The sequence below is a fragment of the Crocuta crocuta genome, unplaced genomic scaffold, assembly GCF_008692635.1.
Source record: "Crocuta crocuta isolate KB4526 unplaced genomic scaffold, BGI_CrCroc_1.0 scaffold445, whole genome shotgun sequence".
NCBI lineage: Eukaryota > Metazoa > Chordata > Mammalia > Carnivora > Hyaenidae > Crocuta > Crocuta crocuta.
Genome location: NW_027530847.1, coordinates 2653165 through 2672349, shown reverse-complemented (window position 1 = coordinate 2672349; position 19185 = coordinate 2653165). Strand labels below are relative to the sequence as shown.

Sequence of the window (19185 nt, the reverse complement as noted above, 5' to 3'; positions counted from 1 at the left end):
TCTGGTCTCTGCCCAGCCCCCCCGCCACACCTCCCAGGAAAGGGAAATGGATGGAGGCAGAGCCCAGCCCATTTCTCCTCCCTGCCCATAGCCCTTGGCCTCCTTCTCCTCTCCCCTCAGCTGGGACTCTGAGGAGGTAACCCCAGGGTGATGACCCCTGTCCTTTTCCAGTCATGATGGGGGGGATGGTTGCAGCATAGCCTGGGGTCTGTGGCTCTTCTGCAGAGGGACCCTTCTCCCCTTGCAGGTGATCATGTGGGAAGAAGACACTCGAGCAGGGGAGGATCTGAGGCTTGCTTCCTTTCCCATCCTGCCCTCCCCCCTCCCCCTTTCCCCCCTCCACAGTTCTGGATCACATCAGCTGGGATCCTCCCCACTGAGACTTCCTGACCCAGCTGGTTTGGAAACCCCTTTAGTGTCCCATTCTGTTGTTGAAATCCTCTGGAACTGTGCTATCCCATAGAACATTCCGCGAGGGTGAATGTGTTCTGTTTCTGCATGGTTCACTAGGACAGCCACGAGCCACACATGAGCACTTGAAACGTGGCTGATATGGCAGGCACCAGACAGTCATTAATTGCAGTTGGTGGCCACAGTTCTGGAAGGAAATTGGTGCCTTTCCTCTTGAGTACCTTTGGTATTGTTTGGGGTCCTATTATGTGCCTGGCCCTGTGCCCTATTGCCTTATGAATACATTGAGGGGAACTCAGATCCTGAGGGTTAACCCCCTGAGGTATGCCAGTGGTTTTAGAGAGAACTCAAGCCAACAACCCGGAGAGGAGACTTCAGGGGACACAGGTTAGCAAAGGAAGACGGGGCTGGTCCTTCAACACATAAGACTCTCGTCCTTTTTTCTCCAGGCCGCAGATCAAGCTCACGATTGTCCAAGAGGGAGGTCTCCAGTCTGCTCAGTTATACTCAGGTATGTGTTCTAATGTCCCTTTTGCAGGAGTGTTCATTCAATGGGGAACTTGAGTGGTACCCAATAAATACTTGCTGAAAGATAGATTTGAATACTGCTAAGCACACGAGGGCTTCGAACAAACTCATGCATGAAGGCATTTTCTGCTAAGTCTTTTATTATTATAAACATTTATTTTACTCCATTATGAAGCTTTACTGAATGCTTCCCAGCATATTTCTAGAATTCTCATTTTCTCAGTCCAGATGATCGATTACATTGATAAAAGTTTTAATGTAGTAAAATCGCCCTTCTTATTCCTGGAGGGAGCCCAACTTGGTTGTGATATGTTTTCAATGTGATTAGGTTTAGGAGCTATTCATGAATAAAGTGGATGTATGGTTTTTTATTTCTTGGAATATATTTGTGTCTGGTTTTGATATCAGGGTGCTGTGGCCTCAAGGATTTTTTTCCCTCACATTGGAAAGAACTTGTTTTAGGGATTTCTGACAATCATTGCAATGTCTTTTAATGCCTGCTGCAAAGTCAAGGTTTCTCCTTGATCAATTTTGTTTCCATGCAATAGTCTTCCCATATGTTTTTTTTTTATTCTCGTCATCATTTCATGCCTTTCGTGTTCGTATTAATCATAGTAAGAGGTGTTTTTTTTTTTTTTTCAACTTGGTTATTTTTTTGAAAGAACTGGTGTCAAGCACTGGGGACAAAGGTATGGACAAGTGCAAATTCACACTCACACAGCTTCTCTTCTGCTGGAAAGCAACCAGTGGGCACCCAGATGATGAGAATAAGGGCTGTGTGGATGAACAGGACCGGGTGCTCTGGACAGCTGTTTTAATTCTGGTGGCCATTACCAGGAATGGCAATAGACCCTGGATGAGCATTTCCTCTGTGTCTGGCTTGGCGAGGCGTGTGTTACTTGATTCTCTTTATATCCCTGTTGTGCTCTAAGGAAAGTATCCTTTTTAAGGAGTGAAATGGACTCAGACAAGGCCACAAAATTGGCAAGTGCAGTGACATCAATTTATTAATATTGCATCCAAAACTCAGGCTGCTTCCCGGTGCTCAGGTTTTTGGGTTTTGCTCTGCAGCAGGGGACATGCTCTAGGGGTTCTTCATTGGCTCATTGGTGCCATTTTTTCCTGGTCATTATATCAAGAAGCATCTCCTTTGAGCCTTTGACTTCTCCCACTGAATTGTGCAAATTGACCAGCTGTCCCTGTTAGGCATAGCTAGATCAGTCTCCCCAAGGTGTAGATACTGTAGTCATCATGATGCATCTTGCATTCATACTGTATTGTAGGTTTCCTGATTTTCTACTGGTTGTTTTTTTTTTCTTTTAGTGTTTATTTTTGAGTGGGGGAGGGGCAGAGAGAGAGGGAGACACAGAATCTGAAGCAGGCTCCAGGTTCTGAGCTGTCAGCGCAGAGCCTGACCAGGGGCTTGAATCCAGAGCAGCGAGATCACAACCTCAGCTGAAGTCAGATGCTTAACCAACTGAGCCACGCAGGCACCCCAGGGTTTTTTCTTTTTAAATCATGTCTTAAATTTGTGATCCCCGTAGTAAGCCACCATAAAGTCTTTTTGAAACAAAATGTAGTAGTTGAAAATATTTTCAGGTCACATGGGCCAGTATTATGATTATTTTCAGTGTGATTGACTCTTCATTCTTAAACTGTTTTGGTTATGTGATCTTTTAATGACATTTAAAGTTCATCACCTTTTCATTCATAAAGGATCTGACGGGTGATGGAGATGGCGAAGGGGAAGACGGGGATGGCTCCGACACCCCGGTGATGCCAAAACTCTTCCGTGAAACCAGGACTCGGTCCGAAAGCCCAGCTGTAAGTCCCCACTCTTGAGCCAAGGCACTAAAACAAAAAATGGTCTTGGTTCCTGGAGGGAACTTTGGGGAGAGAGGTGCACATATGTTTTAAGCGCGGAGAATGGCAGCAAGGCTCCTGAACAATCATTGTGAAGATTTTCTTTCACATGGCAGGGTTTTAGCTCTTTTTGGGCACTCCTGACTCCCAAGTGCCCAAGAGCACTAGTTTGTAGGAAAGTGGCTCAACTACCCATTCCCCCTGGGAGTCACTTCTGTAAGTGGAGTCTGTGACCTTATGTGGTTTGGAGATGGGTAGCCGATTATTGCTAGTGGTCACCCACCCCATTAGACAACAGGCTGAGACTCAGAGACCCTCTCGGTGTAGTTTATAATCTCGTCCAGCATATGGTGTAGGTCATTCCCGTTGCAGATGAGAGAAGATTCTGGTAACTTACCCAAGGTTAAACATTGACATTTGTGTGCAGGAATTGAATACAGGAGTACACCACCCAAGTTCATGCCACCTTGAGAAAGGAGCCTAAGGGCTTCTCATCCAGCTTGGTGATCTGGTACCTTCCAGAAGAAGGCGATGGTCATCCTAATGCTTTTGGGGGAAGAAATGTTTGGTTTGGGGTAAACTTGGATATTATTTTTCCATTCAATCTGCAGGTGCCAGTTGCCTCTGATGGGCAGTGCGGGATCCGCTGGGGACCTTCGCAGCCCTGCTGGCACCCTAACCCCCTTCTCCCACTAACTGGGGGGTTTCCGGGGGAGACGCTTTCAGTCCAGAGTCCTTCCCTCCTTACCCACCTCTTCACTTCTGTGGACTTGAGGCGACCTCTCAAGGCCCAAACCCCGAGCCTGTAGTCACCAAAGGCCTCCTGCATATCCTCTCTTGCCTCCAGGTCCGAACCCGAAATAACAACAATGCCTCCAGCCGGGAGAGGCACAGGCCCTCCCCACGCTCCACTCGAGGCCGACAGGGCCGCAGCCACGTGGAGGAGTCCCCTGTGGAGTTCTCAGCTACCAGGGTTGGTTCCCCGGACACCCCCAGTCTCTGAAGGGACTGATCTGCCTCTGTCACTGTGCGGCTGAAAGAGGCCGGTGTTGAACCTGTATCTCTTCCTCACACTCAGCACCTTCTTAGGGTCTTGCCTTTCCTTTCACTCCTGGGTGCCGGGTAAGCTTCTCCTAAGCCTGATGACTTCTCTCCTGGTCTGATCCTGGATGGAACTCTGGTGGACTGTGAGAATTCCCTGTTGGCTGGATTCCTGCGCCTTCTCGGAATGAGCTCCAGTCTACTGACTCCAGAATTATTGTCTTCTCTGACTGTATTGAGGCAACCCCAGTGGCCACAATTCTCCACTCCTGTTGCAAGGCTGGCCACATGATAATAAGCACTTAAGGAACCCAGTGGTCCTCTCTGAGCTTGGCTCGGGAGTCTTTCAACATCACTCATGCTTATTCTGCCTTTGTCCTGGTTCTGTCTCTGTTCTGATTGGAAGTTGCTTTTTCCCGCTACTCAAGGGGTCCACACTCGTTCCTGGAAAACCATCCTTGGTGGTGTCTGTTCTCTTCACCTTCCGCCTTCACTGTTCACGCTTGCCCGGGAATCCCCTGGGGGTACCACCGGTCTCCGGTCACCCACCTGGTTTGCTGTGGCCCAAGTTCTGTGTCCTTCTGTCCACAGTCCCTGAGGCGGCGGACAGTATCCTTGGCAGGCACACCGTGGCCATCCCCTGCCAGCCCCTACCTCACCATTGACCTCACAGAGGACGATGTGGTGCCCCAGAGCAGCAGTACCCCCTACGCCCGCCTGGCCCAGGACAGCCAGCAGGAGAGCCTGGAGTCCCCGCAGGTGGATGCAGAGGTGACAGATGCCGACAGCACCGAGTATCAGGTACCACTGGGAAGGCCTCCGTAGTCGGGGAGAACAGCCTCTTACCCAGATGTGGCTACTCCCATGTCTTTTTTTGTCACATCTATTATACTATTTGAATTTCATTTCCATCAGCAACATGTCCTTCCTTTGCCCTGCTTATCTACCAGACACAATTCAAACACCTCATTGATGATTTCCTGAACATTACATATTTGTACTCCCAAATACCTTGTTTGTATACGATTCTGTTTGTCCTGTTTTACGTTCAGTTGTAGACTAGCCATTTTCACTTATTAGGAACTGGAGGTGACTCACTTTCTTGTCTATAAGCCATTGTATTGTATAATCCATCAAGTGTATAGGTCACTTATCTAATGGGGCTTGTTTATTTCACTCCAGCATTGCTAAATATGTACATATACACGTATGTGTATTATGTTTTTTCTATGTATATCAGACTAGGTATATTTTAGCAACCTGTTTTCATGGGCATCTCACCTTTTATGTTAAGCTTTTTACGTGCAAATGTCTACAATTTCTTTTTTTGCATTTTAATGGCTTTGTAATAGGCTGTTTAATGGCCTCTTGGTGGGGATACCCAGTGATAGTCATTGTTTATTCTGATGTCATTTTCGGTGAGTTTTCAGCTGACAATTTTTCATTCCTAGATACTAGGTTAAATGTATATGTGAAATGTTATAAATCTAATATAATCCCATGTTCCTCTCAAATAACCATACTGGCCCCTTATTTTCAAGGGGTTCTCATTCATGGTTTTAAATTTTTTTAAGTAATCCTTATACCCAATGTGGGTTCGACTCCTGGCCCTGAGATCAAGCGCCCGTCTGCTGGGCACTTTTTTCTTTTAAATGTTTATTTTTGAAAGAACCCATGAAAGCGTGGGGGAAGAGGCAGGAGAGAGGGACAGGGGATCCAGAGTGGGCTCCACACTGAGAGCAGAGTGCCTGTGAGGCTTCAAGTCACCAGGAGATGGAGATCTTGACCTCAGCTGAGGTTGAACCTAGCCAACTAGGGGCCCCCTGCTGGGCACTTTGGAGGGGACCCCAAGTTGGTCGCCTAGGCAGTAGCCACTGGGGTCAGTGGGGTGGGCAGGCCTTTTCCTCGGCCCAGGCAATCTGTCTCATTGGAATTCCTTCATGTGGTTTTTCTTCCAGGATGGGAAGGAGTTTGGAATAGGGGACCTTGTGTGGGGGAAGATCAAGGGCTTCTCCTGGTGGCCTGCTATGGTAGTGTCATGGAAAGCCACCTCTAAGCGACAGGCCATGACTGGCATGCGGTGGGTCCAGTGGTTTGGTGACGGCAAGTTCTCTGAGGTGAGTCCAGCGCAAGGCAGGCTCCTCAGACCTGCAGTGCTTTCGTCCCTTCCTTTTACACTTGATGTCTTAAGATAAAAGGCCCATGATTGCCTTCTCCAGATGGATGAAGCTATTTGACTCAGTCTGTCTAGGAAGGATGAAAATTTCTTGTTAAACAGGATAAATACATATATAGGGTCTCATGGGACTCAGAGCTCCATCTGCTCTTCCAGGAGACGAAGAACTAGAAAGTTCTTTGAATCCACTTGTGGCCACTTGTGTTCTCTTGGATTTATTTCTCATAGATTCCTAAGGAGCTGGGCATGGCAGGCATCCTCAAAGATCTTTGGAGAAGCTTGGAAGAGACAGGAAGGGTGGTCTCTGCCTCTGAGCATCATTTAGGCCTGGCGAGGTGTGAGAGGGACATGCCTGGCTGGGCCCAGGGCCACTTGGTACTCAGAGTACTGATTTCAGGGTGTGTTCTTGTTGGTGATATATATACTTTTTTAAATGTTTATTTCTGAGACAGACAGACAGAGTGAGCAGGGGAGGGCCAGAGAGAGAGGGAGACACAGAATCAGAAGCAGCTCCAGGCTCTGAGCTGTCAGCACAGAGCCCAATGCGGAGCTGGAACTCCCGAACTGCGAGATCATGACCTGAGCTGAAGTCGGTTGCTTAACTGATGGAGCCACACAGCTGCTTTTGTTGGTGCCAATAGTAACCATTTTATGTTCTTCTTTCTCGAGAGTCTGTGGGGCAAGAGCTCTGTTGGGCATGAATCAGGCCGTTTTGGTTTCTTACCTATTGAAAGAACATTCTGAGATCTCAGGTTGTGATTCGAATAGTGTACGCAATACGTTGCCTCTGATGGTCTCTTTTCAAAATGTTAGTCCAATTGGGGCGCCTGGGTGGCTTAGTCGGCTAAGCGTCCGACTTTCGCTTAGGTCGTGATCTCGCAGTTCCTGGGTTCGAGCCCCGCATCGGGCTCTGTGCTGACTGCCAGCTCAGAGCCTGGAGCCTGTTTCAGTCTGTGACTCCCTCTCTCTCTGACCCTCCCCTGCTCACGCTGTCTCTCTCTCTCTCCTAGAATTAAATAAAACATTAAAAAAAATTTTTTTTCAAAATGTTAGTCCAACCTTCACCAGGCCTGGAGGTTAGATGAGGAGCAGCAAGCTGGGCTTGGATGGAGGCAGATGTGGAAATGGAGGGCCATTCGGTACATCTGTGTGATTCAGCATCAAGTTGAGGTTCTGTTTTTTCCCAAGATTTGGGTTTCCTCAGGGCCATTTGCCACAAACACATTGAAATTCCCAGCAGGCAAGAAAAGGAGGACATGGAGTGTTCCTGGTAGGCAGGATGCATGTAGATACTCTATTTCACCAGCAGAGGGAGAAGTACAACAAATGTCCTAGGCTCATGCGCTCCCTGAAGCATCTCCCTGAAGGATGTCGGCTCTGAGTTCTGTGAAATGAAGCAACATGGGTTGTGTAATTGCTTTGGCCCAGTGAGACACAAATCGAGCTTTGCAAGGCTGAATAAGATGATGTGGGCGTGCTATCAGCACTATGGAATGGGGTGGAGGTGCAGGTCCTGGTGTTTGGGGTATACACTGCATGTGATAGAGTAGAACAGAACTGGGAAAACTGTGTTCGCAGCATACAACCACACTGGTCCCCAGTTTCTGTTAAATGATTTTTATTTAAAGCTTATTTTGAGAACGAGAGAGAGACACACACACACAGCGTGCGCAGGGGAGGGTCAGAGAGAGAGGGAGACACAGAATCTGAAACAGGCTCCAAGCTCTGAGCTGCCAGCACAGAGCGTGACATAGGGCTCGAACCCCAAATCGTGAGATCATGACCTGAGCAGAAGTCAGACGCTTAACTGACTGAGCCATCTAGGTGCCCCTAAAAACTGTGAGATCTTGACCTGAGCCACGATCAAGAAATGGACACTTATCCGACCTATCCCCTCAGCCTCTCCCCCACCCCCCTGCCCAGTTTCTTTTTTTTTTTTTTTAATATTTTTTTATTTATTTCTAGGAGAGAGAGAGAGACAGCGTGAGCAGGGGAGGGTCAGAGAGAGAGGGAGTCACAGACCGATACAGGCTCCAGGCTCTGAGCTGGCAGTCAGCACAGAGCCCGACGTGGGGCTCAAACCCACCAACCGCGAGATCATGACCTAAGCAAAAGTCGGACGCTTAACCGACTAAGCCACCCAGGCGCCACCCCCCGCCACCCAGTTTCTTATACATGGTGGCAATACTCCCTCAGGGTTGGAGCTGTGAGTGCAAAAAACAGAGGTGGCAAGATGGTGAGCATGCGCTGTGGGGAATAAGACATCACCTGTCGTTCGGGCTGATCAGTCAGCACCCCTGGACAGCAGTTTTCATCTCCTCCCAGGGGCAGCCTGATTAGTTTGTGCACGGCCTGGAGACTTGTGCAATATGTGCATTTAGCCCCAATGGAAGGCACATACCAATAAATCACAATAACTAAAAATTGCTTACTTTGTGCCAACACTTTTATAAACACATACGTTAAATTAATTCTGTTAATAAAAGGCCAAATAGTTCAACACAGCTGCCATTTGTCATGCTCGCGAAGGAGGGAAGAATATGTAGAAAAGCACCAATATTCGAGCATCCTGTGCATGTCAGCACTGAGATGGGCTCACACTAGGGACCTGGGGGGTCATTTGCTCCCAGCACATACACAAATACAAGGCACATCCTCCATGGGGAGAATCCTACGTTCTCCCATTTGGAGTGACCTGTTCACCGTGCTTCTGGCTATAGTGGGCAGCAGAGGCTGTGTGCCCTTCTATTTTCTCCTTTCTCTTCCCTTCTTTCGAGTCTGTGAACTTGGTCCCCAGGAAGAAGCCTGGGAGAGACACGGGGCACCCCAGACACAGGCTGCATAGCAATGTTGATGATGGCTTTCTCTTCTAGGTATCTGCAGATAAGCTAGTGGCCCTGGGGCTGTTCAGCCAACATTTTAACCTGGCGACCTTCAATAAGCTGGTGTCTTACAGGAAGGCCATGTACCACGCACTGGAGGTAACAGGGTAGTGGGGTGTGGGGGCTGGCCCCAAGAGCAGAGTTCAAGCAAGTGCCCTACAGAAGGTCAGCAAGCCAGCTCAGGCCACAGCGTAGCCAATGCTGGCTGGCATGGAGGGGACACGTGAAGTGTGTGCAGATAGGACAGAAGCCTGATGACTGGGAAGGAAAGGAAGTGATTGGAGACTTCCCCTGAGTTCATGGCGCCATGCCCCCTTCCCTGTGCACTGCTGGAAGGGGGAGGAGCCCTGGGAGGTGGGAGACCATATTCCTATCTGTCAATAAGCTTCTCCAGAGCCTCAAAGCCTTCTCTCCTTTGAGTGGTTGAGGTCAAGACTGGAGAGCAGCTGAGGACGGCTGCCTCTTGTCTGTCAGGGACCCAACAGGCTGTCATTCCTTTTACCTCGACATGGAAAGAAAATGGTCAGGGGCCTCTGTCTAGCATTTGTGAGCCTGCTTTTGTGTTTAATTAGACATGTAAAATTTCTTAGTGCTTCTGTAATATGACTTAACACTTGAGGCCTCCCCAACTTCTTTGGGAAAAAACAAGAAATCTGGAACTTTCTTAGAGGCGATAAGACCGTGCTGGCTGATGCTTCTGCTGTATGTAAAAGTGACAGAGCTGATTCTGGTCCTCTGGGCTCCAAGAGAGAGCTGACTGCTCAAGGCCCGATGGGGAAGAGATGCTATTTGGTGCCTGCATGGAGAGACTTCATTCTCTGCACAGCCTCCTGCCCNCCCATACCACAGCCCAGGACAGCTGCTGGCCCATGAAAGGGGCCAGTGTGAAGAGGAATGCAGGCCCCTGCTGGGGGATCCCTGGGCGCGGCCTGGCAAGCATCCACTGGCCCGCTCACCCAGCCTCTTTCTCTCCACAGAAAGCCAGGGTGCGGGCTGGCAAAACCTTCCCCAGCAATCCTGGAGACTCGCTTGAGGACCAGCTGAAGCCAATGTTGGAGTGGGCCCACGGGGGCTTTAAGCCCACCGGCGTCGAGGGCCTCAAACCCAACAACAAGCAACCAGGTGGGACTGGGTCCCTGGGCAACACCTACCACCAACTGCTGGTGGGAACAGTCTGTCTGGGGAGATGCGGTCACCCCTCCTTGCCCCCCCCCCCAGCATCCCCCGGCTTTCCAGCCAACTGTCAGCCCTGGAGCGCTTTCACCCAGTGAACCCCTGGGGAAGCTGCAAGAGTGAACTGGAAAGCCCAGTCTTTTCCAGCTACCTGGTTACCTTCCTGCTAAAGGTCAAGCACGCTTAATTGGGATTGAATCTGTTGCGAAAACTTGAGTACATAGAAGGCCAAGATGGAGTTGTCACTAATGCCTTTTTATACATTTCTCTTCCTGTTTTTTGAGTATTTATTTTGAGAGAGAGCGCGCGCGCACAATTGCGAAGACTGGGAGGGGCAGAGAGAGGGGAGAGAGAATCCCAAGCGGGCTCCACTCTGTCAGCAGCAAAGCCCCATTTGGGGCTCCACCTCACAGACTGTGAGATCATGACCTGAGCTGATACTGANCCACGAACTGCGAGATCATGACCTAAGCGAAAGTCGAACGCTCAACTGACTAAGCCACCCAGGCGCCCCAGTGCCCCTCTTTTTTTAAGAAAGGGAAAAAAAAATTAAGCTATGCTTATTGGAGAAAACTTGGAAAGAGTTAGCCCTTCCCCAAACCCGCACACCCCCTCCAAGTGGAAAGCAGCGTCACCCATGCTAACGGTCTGACCAGCACCATAATTCCTCTCTAGCTGTGGTTTCACATGGTCACTCAGAGAATCCCAGATGTCCGAAATCCAGGATTTATGTGGCTTAACAATCCATACATGTAACATAGTATTTTCTGTTCTGTTCTGTTTTGTTTCCCTCTCCCCACAAATAAGTGGTTAATAAGTCGAAGGTGCGTCGTGCAGGCAGTGGGAAGTTAGAACCCAGGAAGCACGGTACTCCCTTCCCATATTTTGACTATGCACTGTTTTCTCTGCACTTCCTTTCAATTTCTTGCATATACGGTGGTCACTGGGGACGAATCCAATCTGTTGAAAGGTCCACCTGAGCTCTCACCCCCTTCTTCACCCCCGTCCCTCACAACTGCCCTCCAGGTGAACACTGTTGGGTGTGCACATCCCTCCCAAACTTTTCTGTACACTTGTTGGGTTCCTGCTCTCCCTTCAATTTCTCCATTCTAACGGTATGTGTGCTGTCCAGTGTAATTTTGTCACTAAAGGGTCCTTACAATTTCTGATGGCTGTGTAATTTTCCTTAACCATGTTCCTTATAGGTGATATGTACAGGCTGAATAAAAATATAAAAGGAGTGTATAGAAACAGATAAACAATGGCCATATAATTTAATTTTTTTCCAGTAGCAACGTTGGAAAGAATACAAGAAACAGGTGAAATGAATAGAAATCATATACTTAATTCAATATTTCCAGTGTTTTGGCATCTCTAAGTTAATATAAAAATTGTGAGTTCACATTTTTCAAAATCTATATTTTTACATGTCTTGTGATATCTCAATTTGTAGGCTGAATTTTTCATGAGAAATAATTGATATATTTTGTTGATGCCCGAGTTCCAAATGAGCCAGTTGGTTGCTTAATTGGGCAGGGTTTTTGTTTTTTGTTGTTGTTGTTTTTTAAGTTTCTTATAAATTCTCTATGTCCCATGGGGGACTCAAGTTCATAGCCCTGATATCAAGAGTGCCCTTTTGACTGAGCCAGCCAGGCTCCTTCAATTGGCAGTTTTTAAACTGAATGAAAATTAAGAGTAAAGTGCACTCGCTCAGTCAGCACAAGGCACATTTCAAGTGCGTGTCGCTACATGTGGCCGTTAGCTCACAGGCTGCACGTCGTAGGCCAAGCTTTGTGTGTTTTCCTTGCGCTGGGTCTCTGAGGATATATTCCCTTGCACTCCTGGCTATTGAAGCCCCTGTAAATAAATGCAGAGTGAGGGATTTTGAATTCCTCCGAGTTGTCCATAGAGGGACTGTAAGATGCCCAGTGTGGACCCATGTCATGGCCCAGATGCAGCTGGCACCCGGATGTGGCACGGTCCTATTTTAGGTCCTGTTTTCCCCGCACCCCCCTCGCCCCCCGCCCCCCTGCCACGGCTGCCATCTCCTTACCTTTCACAGAGAACAAGACCCGCAGACGCACAGCCGATGACTCGGCCACCTCGGACTACTGCCCCCCACCCAAACGCCTAAAGACCAACTGCTATAACAATGGAAAAGACCGAGGAGAGGAGGACCAGAGTCGAGGTGACTGTGGGGTGGCAAGGAGGCTGGGGGACCCTACTCACTTGCTGTGGTGAGGGAGCAGCAGTGAGAAGGGCAGTTCAGGAAGCGAGTGTGGCTTAGCTGATGAGTGAGAGGCCTCTGACGCCGTGTCACACCTTCTCTTTTCTCAACAGAACAAATGGCTTTGGATGTTAGCAACAACAAGGGTAGCCTGGAAGGTAATGTACTCTCCTTTGTAGCTAGTCTTCCCTTCTCGCCCTGGGCAGTGCTCACGACTACCCTGTTTATCTGCCCTGTGGGAGTTTAACCTAGAGCAACAACAAGGGTAGCCTGGAAGGTAATGTACTCTCCTTTGTAGCTAGTCTTCCCTTCTCGCCCTGGGCAGTGCTCACGACTACCCTGTTTATCTGCCCTGTGGGAGTTTAACCTAGAGCTCTGTGCCTTGACCTCAGGTTGTGGTGTGGACATCTCAGTTGCTACATTTAATGCAATGAATTGTCTGATCTTCACAGAGAGTGATTCTGCCCCTGTGAGTGTACAGGAAGGGAAGGGTAGGAGCACTTTGGCCCCAGGAACTCCAGCCCTGAAACCATGATCTGAGGCATCTTGAGCCTTTCTTGGCAGAGAACCAGAATGGGCTTTGAGGTAAAAGGCAGACAGATGTCACCACTGTCCCCCTCTCATGCTAACTCTGGTGCATTTGTCCTGCCTGGGAATGAGCCCCTGGAATTGCCCAGAATGTATCAGATGGAATTCAGAATGTATGAGGACAGATGGACTCTCCTTGCTTCCTCAGCCTCATTTCTGTTAGTCAACAAATAACTTTCTGTGTGGTTCCCTCAGTGCTAGGTAGGAAAACAACCGCTCCCGACCCAGAGTACCCTGGGCAAAGCTCAGGTTTGGAGCCGTGCCTGGCAGTCCCAAAACCTGGACCCGTAATCCTCCCATCCCCCAACACTCTGTCACCTGTCTGTGCTGTCTGGCCGGGGATGCTTGGTCTCAGGCATTTTAATGGCTCTGCCCACATGATCAGTGATCATTCCTGACCTGCCGAAATGAGGGGAAGGCAGGATATCCTCATGGGAAGGGGCTTAGGTTCTGAAATTGCAGCTCTGGCCACATGTAGGGTTGGTGTGGGCAAGTCTTACCATGACCAGTCAACAAGCAATGGACATTTTTTTAAAGCTTATTCATTTTGAGAGAGAGCAAGCTTACAAGTGTGAGAGGGGATCAGAGGGAGAGAGAATCCCAAGCAGGCTGCAGCCTGTCAGTGCCGAGCCTGAGTCCGACGCAGGGTCAATCTCACGTGACCTAAGCCCGGATGAAAAGATGCTTAACCTACTGAGCTACCCAGGAGCCCCTCCCTCAAGTTCCTCTTTAAAGAATCTCGGGATGGGGTCCCTGGGTGGCTCAGTCGGTTGAGCGTGTGGCTTCTGCTCAGGTCATGAGCTCACTCATGCTCTGTCTCACTCTGTCTCTCAAAAATAAATAAATGTAAAAACAAAATATTTTAAAAATAATAAAAAAAAAATAGAGTCTCAGGAATTTTCATGCCAGGTCCTCACAAGCACATCCCACAGCTGGAGTGGCCCTTGTGGCGTGTCCTGTCTCATGCGTTCCTATTGGGCCTTCTGTCTGGCTGTCTCGCGGAACTTCCTGCTTGGGGCTGTTGTTCTGACCTTCCCCGTCTCTGGAATGGGGACAACTCTGAAGCATTGTTGAACAAAATGCGAGGAATCCTTGTTGTTTAGCCAGCATGGAGTACATGCTCAAGAGCCCAGACTGTAGGCTTCCGCTGTGGCATTGGGACCATACTTCCCCAAAGCTGCGTTCCTATCTTCCTTACAGATAGCTGTCTGTCCTGTGGGAGGAAGAACCCGGTGTCCTTTCACCCCCTCTTTGAGGGTGGGCTCTGCCAGACGTGCCGGGTAAGTCCTATGCCCGCCCTGGGCTTCCCTGCCCCTTCCCCACGGCACTTCCCTGTTCCTGCCCGGAAAGAAGCACCCGCGTGTTCGCCGTAGGGAAGCCTCTCATGCAGCCCCCGCTCTGGGGTCAGGTGCTGCAGCAGCGGGCCATCCTGCAGTGCCACGCAGGTCCCCGCTGGTGTCCCTGGACAGGGCACCAAGCCACCCGTCCCCCATTCCGTGGCTGCGTCCTAGGGCCTCAGCCAGGAAACAAGCAGGACCTGGTGGTCCCTGGACTCCAAATTTACCAGCGTTTTTCTCTGGCTGCCAGGACCGCTTCCTCGAGCTGTTCTACATGTACGACGACGACGGCTATCAGTCCTACTGCACCGTGTGCTGTGAGGGCCGCGAGCTGCTTCTCTGCAGCAACACAAGCTGCTGCCGGTGAGCGTGGGCCAGGGGGCTGCGGGCCTGCTCTGCTGCCCTGAGGGCTCCAAGGCCATGGGGCTGTGGTCCTTGTGTCCTGGAAATACAAGTGGGGTTTGGGGATGGGCTTTAGAAACATAGGTTTGTGAGGGGGCGCCTGGGTGGCTCAGTCGGTTAAGCATCCATCTTCGGCTCAGGTCAGGATCCCACAGCTTGTGAGTGAAGCCCTGCATAGGGCTCTGAGCTGTCAGCCTGCTTCAAATTGGGGGTCTCCTTCTCTCTCTGCCCTCTCATGTTCTGTCTCTTTTTCAAATATAAGTAAATCTTAAAAGAAAAAAAGACATAGGTCTGTGAGGGTGGGCATGGCCCCCTGGAGATGAGCCAATTCTGGGGACCTGGTGGGGAGCTCTTCAGTGCACAGAACCAGTGGGCTGAGGTCACCTGGGCATCCAAGGGAGACGTTAGTGTTGCCCCGATCATGACCCATGACCCAGTGCCTCCCAGCCTGTGGGAAGGAGCCTCTTGGGCCCCGAGAAGTTTCAGGCGGTCCAGTGCTCTCTCTGGGGAAGGTGGGGTACGTAGGAGGGCTGTCCAGTGACTGAAGCATCCCTCCCCCTCGGACGCCTGGCGCAGGTGCTTCTGTGTGGAGTGCCTGGAGGTGCTGGTGGGCACGGGCACGGCAGCCGACGCGAAGCTGCAGGAGCCCTGGAGCTGCTACATGTGCCTCCCACAGCGCTGTCATGGCGTCCTGCGGCGCCGGAAGGACTGGAATGTGCGCCTGCAGGCCTTCTTCACCAGCGACATGGGGCTCGAATATGTAAGCCACGGGCTTCTTCCCCCAGCACCACCCACCCCACGCATGCTCTGGAAGTCTGTTGCAAGAGTTCATAGAAAAGATGCATTGTGCAGACAAGCATCTGAGAGCCTCAGACCACATCCTGTGCACAGTTCTCGGGCTTCTCCAGGGCCCTCTCTCCCCTCCTCCTTTGTGGCCTCTCTTGTATGGCCTGCTGAAGGAATGGTTACAGAACTAACCAAGCCTTAGCCTTAGTGGAACTGAAGAGGGAAGGGAAGCCTGTGACTTGCTTTTAAATCTTAGTGGAACTGGGCTCCTTTCTGCCGTCCATGGAGGGAGGCTCCAGGTCATTCCTTAATAGGGCAACGTGTTTTTGTGTGTGTGTGTATCTGTATCAAAGTCGCATCTGTGTTCGTGTCTAAGGGTAGAGTGGCCATTCTCTGCCAGAGCTCCTGAGGGGATCCCAGCTAAGAAGTTGCAGAGCACAGGGCTTTTGACTCTCAGAGGAAGGTCAGCCCTCCCCTCCACCAGAGGTTGAGTCTTCCCCCTGCACCTTGACCTCCATGACCTCCTTCTTTAACCTGGCAGGAAGCCCCCAAGTTATACCCTGCGATTCCCGCAGCCCGAAGGCGGCCCATTCGAGTCTTATCCCTGTTTGATGGAATTGCAACAGGTGAGTTTGGAGTTCACCTAGGGATGCTCACCTGTTCCAGGTGTCCCATCATTAATGGTCAGAAACACACCTCGGATGACCTGTTGGTCACTTGTTCTGAGAAATCCCTGGCTCCTTGTTTCTCTCCTCAAACCTCTCCCGCCATTTCATCTACCTGGCCCTCCTTTGGGCCTTTCAATGACACGTATATCTTAGCTGTGTTGTATTTTTTATTATGTACAAGTATCTTGGTCATTGATTTTCCATTCCATAAGCATAGATTTGTTGGAGGTGAATTAGGCAGCTCTGAATATCTCTAGTCTTGGTTCTCTTCCACATCCCCAGGTTGCCCAAGTATAGAATGAGCACAGCCCATGTGCATGTTGGCCCTGGAAGTTTAGCCCGATTTAACTCATTTAATCTTTACAGCCACCCTGCGATTCATCTATTCTTACCAGAGTAGGAAGCAGTAGAAATCGGCTGCTATGCACTTTGCCTCATTTGTACTCAATGTGTGTACATTGGTGTCCAGATTCCTAACTCACTGACAGCTTTTAATGACTCCCTACCCACCCCTGCCAACCCAGTCATTACTGGTGGCTCTTGTTTTCTCCACTTTGTTGGGCCTTATAAAGACTTGTTTGTGTTGACACAGATAACTCAGAGTAGGACTGAGTCGTGGTCATGCCACCAGGCCTTAGGAGAATTCTCTGAACATGGTTTTGGTGAGGATTCCTGTCCGTGTGTCTGTGTTTGACTGTGCTGGGTAGTAGGCGCTGGGGCCTTGGCGAGGTTCTGCCAGTGGGCTATACCAGTTACCCATATATTTTCTTCATGAAACTCTGCAAACCAGGGCGCCTGGTGTGGCCAGCGTTGGTTTCTGGGCCATCTGCCTGGTTCTCTCGAGGACAGCCGTGCCCTTGCTGGGTCTGGTCTGAGATCTAGAGATGGCTGAGAATCACTGGAGGGAGGGCCCTGTGGAGGACGACCCTAATGTGTTTTCTGTCCCTGACCCCCTATAGGGTACTTGGTCCTCAAAGAATTGGGCATCAAAGTGGAAAAGTATGTTGCCTCTGAAGTGTGTGAGGAATCCATCGCGGTGGGGACTGTCAAGCATGAGGGCAACATCAAATATGTGAACGACGTCCGGAACATCACAAAGAGAAACGTGAGGGCTGCTTGCACCCCTGCGGAGACCTGCCCCACCCCCCCTCCTCCTCCTTCAGCCCTGAGCCCCACAAGTCCTTATGGCCATGTGGTCCCCTTCCCCATGCCCAGGGGTATGGTAGAAGAGAGAACCCGGCATTATGTCAAGATCTAGTATCAAGATCCACAAATTGGAAACTACTTCTTGGGTCATAAGTGGAGTTGGGGGACTTAAGTGACCAAGCAAGAGTCTAAAAGTGGGTTTTCATTTTCTTACTTTCCTTTCTTGCCTTCCTTTTTTTTTTTTTTTTTTTTTTTTTTTAAGGTAGGCTCCACAACTTTTGTGGGGCTTTAACCCATGGGCCTGAGATACAGTTGCATATTCCATTGACTGAGCCAGTCTGGTGCCTAGAAATGGGTTTTCTTGGGGCACCTGAGTGGCTCAGTCGGTTAGCACCTGACTCTTGATCATGGCTCACATCATCATCTCATGGTTCATGAGTTCAAGTCCCAAGTCAGCTCTGTGCCAACAGCAAGGAGTCTGCTTGGAATTCTGTCTCTCCCCCTCTCTTTCTCTGACTTTTTCTGTCATCCTTTCACTCTCAAAATAAGTAGATAAACTTTTAAAAAAGTAGGTTTTCTTGATAGATTGCCTGCAACCTTGGCTGTATCCCTCCATCCTCACCTCCATCCCTCCCCTAAGAATGTTTTTCTCTCACAGATTGAAGAATGGGGCCCCTTTGACTTGGTGATTGGTGGAAGCCCATGCAATGATCTCTCAAATGTGAATCCAGCCAGGAAAGGCCTGTATGGTGAGCATCCTAGCAGACCTTTTGTCATCTGAGTACTGGTCCAAGAGGAGTGGCCTAAGAAAGAAGTGTTTATTTCTGGCCAACCTTACCTATTGGCTATTTCCCTGTCCATAGCAAGTCCTGTCCCCAGAGATTTCTTGTTTAAATACTGCACTGCTGATGCCCATGTCCTTAGTCATTCCAAAAGACTGCAGGTACAAAGACTGTAGGGTATCACTAGAGTCAGGTGATCACCCGGGAACCCACTGGTCTTACTATGGGGGACGGGTGGCGGATTTGAACCTGGCTCTGCCATCTTCTTTTCTGGGCTCAGAGGGTACCGGCCGGCTCTTCTTTGAGTTCTACCACCTGCTGAATTACACACGCCCCAAGGAGGGTGATGACCGGCCCTTCTTCTGGATGTTTGAGAATGTGGTGGCCATGAAGGTTGGTGACAAGAGGGACATCTCTCGGTTCCTGGAGGTAAGGGGACCCAGGATCCTGAGTGTCAAGAGTGCATGGGTGGGTGAGTCCTGCTGGCGTTGAGGATGGTTGGGTGTTTCACCTTTGGTGAATGATTTTCGGTTCTAGATGGAGGACCTGGCTAAATCAAAAACTAATGGAGTCAAGTGGGTTGATTCTTTTTTAGTACATGGAAGATAACTTGATCTCTAACCTCACCCTGAATCCCACTGAAGTCTGATGAAATCCTCATCTCTCTGCTTTTGGAGGCCTCCGGAGATTTGACTAAACTGTTTTTCACTCTGGGGACATTTTCCTCATCCCTGTCCTGAGAACTGCTGCTCTGAGGGGCTGCCAGCAGTTCATTATGATGCATCATCATCAAGCATTACCGTGAATGCTTTTTATACATTTAATTCATTTTCTCTAAAACTTTATAGCCTCTGTTCAGCTGGAGAGGCTATATAGAACTGGCTTGTTCATTCCCTCATGGTGTATGTACCTGGCATTTCATACAGAAGACAGAAGCCCTAATTTCCTAAAACTGCATTCCTGCACCCACCTCCTAGCTTGACAGATTGCAATTTTGAGCTGCTTTTACTACCTGTACATATTCTGTAATTCTGTGGCTTATCTAAGGCTATATCCTATCTTAGAAACTGAAGGTCCAATTGGTGTCTCTCTCCACCATTAATATCTGGGTACTTCTGTCTTCCAGCTAGATTCTTACATTTTTTCAAAAGTTTATTTATCTTGAGAGAGAGAAA

At 49.6% G+C, this 19185-nt stretch overlaps 1 protein-coding gene across 8 annotated transcripts in view; it reads left to right on the top strand.

Annotated features, from left to right (window-relative positions):
• The window catches only part of DNMT3B (DNA methyltransferase 3 beta), a 31000-nt gene that overhangs the window by 4494 nt on the left and 7321 nt on the right, over positions 1 to 19185 (top strand). For 5 of the 8 annotated variants that reach the window (XM_077769323.1, XM_077769322.1, XM_077769325.1 and 2 more), the window contains exons 3-19: positions 861 to 922; positions 2656 to 2763; positions 3650 to 3775; positions 4435 to 4644; positions 5802 to 5960; positions 8893 to 9000; positions 9879 to 10023; positions 10882 to 10941; positions 12137 to 12262; positions 12415 to 12459; positions 14090 to 14169; positions 14477 to 14589; positions 15205 to 15388; positions 15956 to 16040; positions 17042 to 17187; positions 17887 to 17977; positions 18291 to 18439. In XM_077769323.1, coding sequence (XP_077625449.1) covers positions 861 to 922; positions 2656 to 2763; positions 3650 to 3775; positions 4435 to 4644; positions 5802 to 5960; positions 8893 to 9000; positions 9879 to 10023; positions 10882 to 10941; positions 12137 to 12262; positions 12415 to 12459; positions 14090 to 14169; positions 14477 to 14589; positions 15205 to 15388; positions 15956 to 16040; positions 17042 to 17187; positions 17887 to 17977; positions 18291 to 18439 — 1997 coding nt within the window. The remainder of the gene's footprint in view (positions 1 to 860; positions 923 to 2655; positions 2764 to 3649; positions 3776 to 4434; positions 4645 to 5801; positions 5961 to 8892; positions 9001 to 9878; positions 10024 to 10881; positions 10942 to 12136; positions 12263 to 12414; positions 12460 to 14089; positions 14170 to 14476; positions 14590 to 15204; positions 15389 to 15955; positions 16041 to 17041; positions 17188 to 17886; positions 17978 to 18290; positions 18440 to 19185) is intronic. The other 3 variants (XM_077769327.1, XM_077769324.1, XM_077769326.1) reach the window with 2 other exon arrangements.